Genomic DNA, 9,456 nt, shown 5'->3' on the forward strand with positions numbered 1-9,456 from the left:
GCAAAAGTGACACCTACACGTCAAATTATGATGGTAAATGTATGTTACCAAAACATTTAAATCTTAAAAGGAGTGGTGCCTTGTTTCTTTAATTAATTGTTCTAATTGCTTACTCTTTAGTGCTATTTAATTTTTTATTCTTATATTCTAGGGCATATAAGATATATGTACCAAGGGGTGGCAAGAAAAATAATCAAAATAATTTGCTTTGGTATAAAGATATCAAGGTATAGCAAATTTTTTCATTTTCAAATTTACTTGCTTCCTTGTTTATCTTGGTTTGTAAAAGTTCTCGATTTAATTTGTAGTGTCCTCAACAACAAGGAGGTACAAAATGTGGTTTTTTTGTGATGAGATACATGTATGACATAGTCATGTTATCTCATGAAGATCCTAAAACCAGGTGGAAACAGATGTGATAGAAAAAAATTAATAAATTATTTCTATTACATAAAGTTCAACTCTCGGTATTTTACATTTGAAATTGGTTCTCTGTTTATAGGGGATTGCTACAGGAAGTTATAGTGAACAACAAATAGATGAAATTAGAGATCTTTGTGCAGATTTTTATACTTGTGAATATCTATAATCATGTACCATAAATTTTTGAATTTGTTGTATTTTAAATTTGCAATATGAGATGTTACATATGTAGTTTTTATTATTAATAATGATGATAAGTGAATTACTAATGTTAATATATTTCAGGGTATTAACATATGCCACCGAGAAGGTATTTACTATTTGATCGAGCAAATTGAATATGGCCAGAACAACCTGAATTTCAAGGCAAGAAATAATTGATCCGTAGACGCATGCACATTCATAGTATTTTTTTAGAGATTGGGATTTCATTTTTAAAACATGTTTTAAAGAGCAATGTAATGGTATTGTTAACATTTTGAAGATTATAAAGAATTCTTAGGTTGTAATTCTTTTAACCCTTAAGGATATTAATAGTTTAATAATGTAGTCTATTATTTAAATGTTGGTAGTGTATGGCTTTTTTGTTGATTGCCGAAAAATGTTTGTTACAGAATTTTGGACATAAATAAATAGATTTTTTTTTGTTAATTAGAATAAATATTTTTTACTAGTTAGCTTTATGTGTCGCTTGTGGTTAAGGCAACACACAAAGTTTGTATATTATGTGTCGATTGTTCATAAATCCAATCGACACAGAATATTATATCTTATGTGTCGGTTATTAAAAAGTTGACACAAAAACTTAAATATTATGTGTCGGTTAATTGTATTTTATGTGTCGGTTTTGATAACTTTATATGTCGGTGTTCATATTTTTTGTGTTGGGGTTTTAACCGACATATATTATTCTTTTGTGTCGGTTATAAAGCCGACACAAAAAATCTTTATTTTATATGCGTCGCCCCTCTATGCATCGCCATTTAGCCGACATATATCACTTATTTAACTGACATATAAAGTTTATTTTGTACTAGTGAATGATGATAACCCACCAGACTACAAGATAAGTGATCTCAAACATATAAGTGCAAAATACAAGATAACCCCAAAGTCTCCAACGAGGACAACCCGCCGAATGTAGAGACAGCGATTCCAACGCACATATTAAGTATTTAACAATCGTTCCCCTGAGAACAACCCGCAAAACTACAGAACGATGCCTTCAATATATTTTCCCGGATGACGGGCTCCCATAGGTCCTCTTTCCTTCACAGGGCGTGCCCCGCCCTAGGCATATGAGGGACCTCCTCCGGGACTCCTCTTCTTCACTTGTATATTTATTATATTTTATTCATTTCCATTTTAGTTGCGGAAGCAAACTCCTTTCTAATCATTGACAATTATACCAACCCGTCATTTTATATAATCCTTAAATTATATTAAGTGCATGCCTTAAACATGGACTTTAAACTGTAACTCTTTTTTAAAATAATTATACTATATGTCATATTTCAGACATTATTAATTTTTGAACTAAGATGATTAATGAGTCATAAAAAAGTGTAATGCTGGGTTTCATCCTTCTTTTAAGAAATGTTAATTGAAATTAAATAATATAATGAAATAGAGGTTTATAGTGTAATAAAATTTTGAATCAAATATTTTAATCTTTCTTAATATTAAAACTTTTCTTAGCTCATGAAATTGTATTAACACTCATAATTTATTATTTTAATAAATTTTCAAACGATACGGCATGATACTTTTCCACAGACTAAAAAATATCTCAAACATATAAGAGAAATATGTAAGAGCAGGAGGACATTTTGAATAATTGTTTGATTATTAATAATAATTTCTTTTGAATTTTACAATCCCTAATTATATAAATGTGTCAAGTTATGTGTTTGATAACATTAAATTCGGAGATATAATTTATTAATCTCTCCGCAAAAGGCTTCTAATTTTGTATCAATTTCGAATAAACAATTACAAAGAGTGCTTATAATTGCTTATCCAACCAAGAAACATGTCCATATATTTTTTTAAGAAACATGTACATCTTAAAAAAACATGTCTATTTTAGTGATTGCTATATAGTGATCATCCATATACTTTGCTTATATAAAGGAGAAGATGAGTGCTATTTTTCTCATTTTTATGAATTAAAAATTATTAAAAGATACGATTGTCATACATCTCACTTTTTTCGAAAAATTAAATTACCATCTTAATATTATCCCAAAATTTCTCATTTAACATATTTTATTAATCTTTCTCAACTATCTTTTTAAATCAACTTATTAACTTAATATAAATTACCTTATTCTCTCATTATCTTATTATTCTCCTAAATTTTTTCTCTAATTACCTTTCAAAGATTTGATAATACAGGAAAATAACAAATTTATTTTTAATAATTTTCAAAACTTTATTTAAAAAAAGTTAATCTTGCACAACATGTCAAAAAATAATTATAAAATCATCAATCCATCAAAATATAAAATTATAAACCGAAAAATTTATTATTAGTAGAGGGTGTCAATTTGGATTCAAAACTAGTTAATCAACCCAATCTAACCCAAACTTTAGACTTTGGATCAACCTATAATCACATAATAACATGGACTGCGTTGGGTTTCGGTCACATATTCACTTTACGTGGGTGTAAACTGTCATATCCACTTTACCCAAATCAGTTACAAAGTGCTGATCTTTTTGGTTCCCAAATCAAAGCCTCTGTGCAAACTCCCGACGAATTTCGAAGTTTGTTGGAGTTGACAGCATATTGCTCTTGGATTGTTCGACCCTTTGAATAATTTGTCACGTGCGTGTATATGTGCATAACCAAACGTAATCAGTATAACCCGTTTAGAGTACGATTTGTGAAGAGTAAAATATAGACAGTCCTTTATCTGCCCTGATTTCCCTAAAAATACTCGGCTTAGTGGAAAGTTATATAAAAGAGTATGTGATAATGCTGAGATAATACCTTAGCCCGTGATTTTATTTATATGGCACTGAATTCAAATTGAGTACATGATTACGATCAAATCCACTTGTTATATGGCCGACAAAATCGAATGATGATGTTAATATACACATGCAATTGAAAACGTTACGATTTGATAACTATAAAACCCACCTCTTTTACTTTAATACACCATTTTCAAGAAGACGTGTCTGCAAACCAAGCCCGAATCTTGTAATTGAACATGTCGTGCCTCTTTACGATTAAAATCCCTACGATGAGTCATAAATATTATGGTTTCGGAACATCGGTTGCCACAATAAAAATGATGGACATTGGTAATAGACTGGGGAAAATTGGATGTAAATGTCCAAGAATGATTAAATTGAATGCGGGGAGCCAAGAAAGAGAATTGTAACTACTGGCATAGAATTACTTGTGTATATTGCTGATTTTAGTGAGAGAGAAGAGTGTTCAATTTAATTTGCTCGTGTATACGGACATAATACCAGTATATATATGTTATGCGTTAGGTTTGCATTATTGTAGGTAGTCTTGATAAAAATGTTGTCTAATAAATTATAAACATATATTTAATTTTATAATTTTTATTAAATTGATGTAAGGAGGATTATCGTGTTCTATATCATTGACATTTTTCTAATAGTTTTATCGGCAAGCCTTATTAGAAGTAGTACTATTAGTATATACATTTTTGATGGGTTGATAAAAAATGAAAAATGATATCATTTTTTAAATTATTTACTTTCACATAAAAATAGTGGCAAAAAATATTTTCATATAAAAATTATTATTCATATTTTGACTCAAAATTATTATGACCTAAACCAAATTTATACCTACATTTAAAAAAATATGGGTCAAATTTGATTTTTGGTAATAAGTCAATTTAAATCCATTTCCAATAACCCATGACCCATCCATATCTATATTGTGCCTCTCCTAATTAGAGAAGAGTTTATATATATATCGTAAATAATTGTCTACTCATTCGATCATATATATATATTTGTATGTGTAAGTATAGATGTGAATGTGTTATTTTCGAATTAAACTCTTGAATTTATGATTATTTTTATTATATAGTGTGATTGAAGTTGTGAATGTATTAATATTATGATTTAGGTTGCAAATATTTTATGTTATTTTTCTTTAATAAATTCAGATTATTGCTCTGTTTTCAAGTTTGTTCTAATATTTAATCTTTAAAGGTAAAACATAAGTCAATCAAATTGACCGGGGAAATCTAAAAAAAATCATGGTATTATTTTAATGTATACTAGTATATATATCCATGCGATGAACAGTCGTTTTTATCATTATATATTATAAATTATAATTTTGATAATATGTTGCTTTTATGATTTGATATTATATTACTTGAATAATAATTTTTAAAATTATATCTAATTTGATTTAACGGCTCTAGATTGAGAGAACAAGGACCGATAACAAAACTTTCAATATTTCATTTTTAATATAATAATATAGACAATTGATTGACTGATGAAAGCATATGAGACAATTGATAAGCGAGATAGAATTCCCGTTGATAAGCGAGATATAATTCCCGGATTGCGGTTGCGTGTGTTTGTTTTTCTGTTCAAAATATAAAGTTACATTTTAATTTTAGGTGTATTGTTCTAAATATAATATAAGAATATAATATAAGTGTCCTATTTTAAACATAATAGAATTGATAGATGAGTAATTTTAGGTGTCTTGTTTTAAATATAATATAGAAATATAATATAATTGTCCAATTTTAAATATAACATAACGACCAATAACCAACAACCAAACTTAAATATAATATAAGAATATAATATAAGTGTCATATTTTAAAAATAATAGAACTGATAGTTGAGTAATTTTAGGTGTCTTGTTTTTTAAATATAATATAGAAATATAATATGATTGTATTATTTATATAATATGATTGTATTATTTATAATAGAATGACCAAATAACTAACAACTAAATTTTTTAATATTTCATTTTTAATATAATAGTATAAAGATATTTCAGTACATTTATAAGCCGCTATAAAAGGAGGCTTAGTAAACTAATTAATTATGAATTTGCCATACAAACCAGTTAAGATGAATATAAAAAATGGGCGGTGAGTCATTAGGATGGTTGCAGCTTGCAGCCGCAGGGTATTTAACACTACCAGACGAAAAAGGAGTTGCACAGTAAATTAGAGGTAAGAACAAAACAAAAAATGTAGAATACTGCTTGATTTTTGCAAGAATTGATACTATTTATTACAGTAACTTGGAAGATAAATTGATAAAAAGAACAGAATTGCAGTGATTTTCTGTAACTGCATGGTATACAATATACGAATGTATTTCATTCTAGAGGAGGAAAGTCTTGTTCGCTGTTGAGGTTTATCGGATTTTCTTCGTTCCTGAAAGTTGAAATATACCAAAGATAAATTTAGTTATTACTGCACTAAAAACTGTTGAAGATGATATAGGATCCAATCAAACCGGCCTCTTTTAAATACATAGGGGTTCTAGAAAAACTGATAACAAAAACTCAGAAACATAGATATTTAACATCTGGTAAATGATACCTTATCGCTTCTTCAACAGCGTTTGCATCTCCGTTCTGCAACGCTCGGGAAGGCTCTGGCATTTGGTTTACCCGTGGCTGATAAAAGTATTCCGCCCTGAAAGGAGTTGAGAACTGCAGAATCCAAGTGGCAGGTTAAAATAAAAAATGTATGAGCACAATGAAAATAGTAGAGAACTTATTAAACTTTTACCATGTTGTGGACGTAGCGGCCCATTTCCTGTAGGTGCCTGTCTTCAATGTATGCCACTTGCCCCTCATCAGCTGCAGGATATGATTGCATACACCATGTACCAGTCCACATTATCTGTTCATAGGTAATGGTTGGGGGAGGCAGAGTTCTAACCGATGGAAGAGTTGCAGAATATCCAACTGTACACCGACTGTGCACGAAGTTTCTGACTAAACTTGCATAATCTCCGTCCAGATCTAACAAGTCGGAGTTTTCTCTAGCATCCATGTCCCTTGCAAGCTGAGCTCCTGAAACAAAAGTATCCAGTATTCTAAAACATCATTTGTAAAGAAATTGCTCTTGTAAAAATATGATGGTAAGGGAGATGATTTTACCTTCCAAATGCAAATCTTCCTCAGGTGGCGGTAAGGGTTGTAAACTTTCCACTACTTTAACAACACTGCGAGCATAAGTACTCAAGGTGCCCTCGAAGAACTTTTTTATTTCCCCCGGAATACTATCCCTTGGCAACAGAAGAATTTTTCCAAGAGTTCGAGCCCCATATTTTAAAGCAGATTGAATTCTCTCGAAGTTACCTAAAATAAAGCACTTACAGATGTTTCAATGAAATTTAAAAAAAAAAGCAAAAATTTAATAGATGTATCCAACATATATCTTCTATCATGCCTAGTGAAAAAAGGAATTACAATTAATTTCTTTACCTTTGTACACCATGCGGCCTAGGTTATTGTTTTCTTTCAGTGGATCAATTATATTAAGATCTTGCACATCAAATCTGCCCCAATCCTGCTCACTGTAACTTGAATACGCAAACATGTCAATATCTGATCTCCGATCTTCCACTGAAAGCAATAATCCTGCGCTGTCATTCCCCAGATCAGCAACTGCATGTAGAAAAACATCATTCTCCAAAGGTTTCTGCTGGTACTACCCTTGCGTAATTATTACTTAAAACAATAAAGTAATATTTAAATTCAGTAGCGCATACTGCTTACCAACTACATCTGGAAGGGATGATGTGCGAACTGGACCATCCAAACTTATAGAATAGTTAGACCAATCAAACTTTCCATAATAGTCCAAGAATCGATACAGCACCTACAAAGAGGAGATGATATATTAAAGAACAAATCCTCTGATATAATGCATAAATTATAAACAAATTCAGGCTCATAGCTACCATAACTTACCGCTAAAGGTCCATTTAAAGTTGAACCGAAAAACTGGAATAAACATAGAATCAAAACCTCCAAAGTATATGTAGCCAGTAGATTATGAAAGGAGCCCAGGACATGAGCTTCGTAATGGCACCAAGCTTTTATTAGCAAAATACTTTGTTTAAAGAGATGATTCTTGTTAATGCGCAGATCAATCTGAAATATTCAAGGAGCAACAACACGATAGAATTATTAGAGGTAAAAAAACTAGATTATAAATAATTAAATAAAAGGCCAAGACAATACCTGTTCCATAAAACATAATGCAGAAAGTCCTCCCAATTGATTAAAGGATATATCTACTGAGATTTTGTTAACTTTGCAACTCACAAGTTTAACCTGCATTGAATTACCGCTATTAATTGTTTGGATGGTAAATACCAAAATTAAATAAATAAAAGGACCTAATCTTTTCTTTTATAAAAAATTGGCATTCTCATCTGTTTTTTACAAAACCTTTTCTACAACATATTAGTTTTCTTATTACCTTAGCATCAATCAGCTTTGTTCCTTTTACTGCATATTCAGCATACACATTAAGTTGTTCATTTTTTAGAAGTGTGTATATCTCATCCGCCAAAAGATTTTTGTTGATATCAGGTGAACATATTACGGTCAAATCTATATCTCCATCCACAAGATATGTCTTGAGAGGCACTGAACCATAGGGAAAAACCTGCAAAATTTGCAGATCAATAATTAATATTGATGATTTCATTTATTTTAAATGAATAAAATTAAATGAAATCTAAATTTAAATATTTGATGGATATATTTATATTAGTTGAATAAATATATTGAATGATGAAATAAAACATTTCTTTTTCGTATGAGATCAAATAAAAGTAGTTATAAAATGGAACCATTAAAATCTGGTGATAACTAACAAGAAACATAAACAACAATAAAAAGTAAATTTAGTTAAGGTGATGAAAAATAACCTCAACTCCGGGAAAAGAATGGTTAATGAGTGTCCGAAGAAAAAGGGTGATGTCTGCCCTTTTCTCTTCGTCATCCCAAGTAGGATGGATTTTGTAAAGAACTTCCTTCCAAGCAATTTCCTCAGCAGCTTGCATTGTTTCTGCAGCTATGGATGATGGATCAGGCTGACACTCAAGCCACTTGCGATATGGATTGATCTCTGGATTGATCTGGGCGACTGCAGGTGCTTTGTTTCCCTCACTCATGTTGCCATTCTTAGCTGAGGCCATCTCAATTGTTAATATGTTAATTTGAAATAATTGTATGTGTATGTGTAGAATAAGAGAGAGCTCGTACTGAAAATGATAGTAAAGCATCCACTTATATAGCGGAGGAGTTGACACTGTTTTTCTTATTTTCCATGACTCCAATCCACTACAGTACATTTGATATTAATTTCATAATATCTAAACATAATCTCTAAGATTTCTTTTTAACAACTTTATCTCTTTAATTCTCTAACCCACCTCCCCTAAAATTGATTTGCAGCGAGTTGGTGACAATTGAGTAATCCGCAATAATGATAATAAATTCCATTATTACAATTATTTGTTGTATCCCCCTTAAAATTAGTTAATAGATTATAAATTAATATTGAATTGATAATATTAATATAAATTTTTCAAATAAATCCTAAGCTATATATAAATAATACAATCCAAAAGCCTGACAACATCAATAAAGTTACACAAAATAATTGTGAACCTAAATTTAAATAAACTATTACAAATAAAATTTATGAATATTCAATCAAATATATTTTAATAAAATAATAATTTTTTTGTTACTATCATCAATTAGAAAATAAATAGGTAATGGACATTCATGATTGTTTAAACAAAAACACATTTGTCGACTATAGTGACAAAATTTCTTATAGGTAACATGTGTAATTTATGAAGGTAATCTCTACTCCCCAACTAATTCTTTTTTTTTTAAAATTTGTTGACTTGTGAATATAGCATGGCAGTACCACTAATAAATGCCAGGAATAGTCCATATAGATATATATTGGCATAGAATGCATGCACTACAAGAAAACATGAGAAAATTAACCGACAAAATTG

The 9,456-nt window shown here is 29.9% G+C and overlaps 1 protein-coding gene across 1 annotated transcript; it reads right to left on the reverse strand.

Moving 5' to 3' along the window:
* Positions 1 to 5,773: 5,773 nt before the first annotated feature.
* On the reverse strand, positions 5,774 to 8,619 carry LOC141660307 (uncharacterized). The gene is made up of 10 exons (XM_074467283.1): positions 8,350 to 8,619; positions 7,896 to 8,084; positions 7,655 to 7,747; positions 7,382 to 7,564; positions 7,187 to 7,289; positions 6,893 to 7,075; positions 6,566 to 6,766; positions 6,192 to 6,478; positions 6,000 to 6,112; positions 5,774 to 5,831 (listed from the first exon to the last, which is right to left on the reverse strand). Exons 1-10 carry the CDS (start codon positions 8,617 to 8,619, stop codon positions 5,774 to 5,776), a joined length of 1,680 nt encoding a protein of 559 aa, XP_074323384.1.
* Between the last annotated feature and the right edge of the window lie 837 nt (positions 8,620 to 9,456).

Source organism: Apium graveolens, chromosome 5, assembly GCF_009905375.1.
Source record: "Apium graveolens cultivar Ventura chromosome 5, ASM990537v1, whole genome shotgun sequence".
In the NCBI taxonomy this organism is placed as follows: domain Eukaryota; kingdom Viridiplantae; phylum Streptophyta; class Magnoliopsida; order Apiales; family Apiaceae; genus Apium; species Apium graveolens.

Bases quoted from the DNA above. Each gene is read 5' to 3' on its own strand.
- LOC141660307 (XM_074467283.1), bottom strand. From the start codon at position 8,619: ATGGCCTCAGCTAAGAATGGCAACATGAGTGAGGGAAACAAAGCACCT. The intron at 6,479-6,565 runs GTAAAATCATCT...CTTTTGTTTCAG, and splicing joins GGAAGATTTGCATTTGGAAG to GAGCTCAGCTTGCAAGGGAC. The intron at 5,832-5,999 runs GTATCATTTACC...TTCAACTTTCAG, and splicing joins GCTGTTGAAGAAGCGATAAG to GAACGAAGAAAATCCGATAA.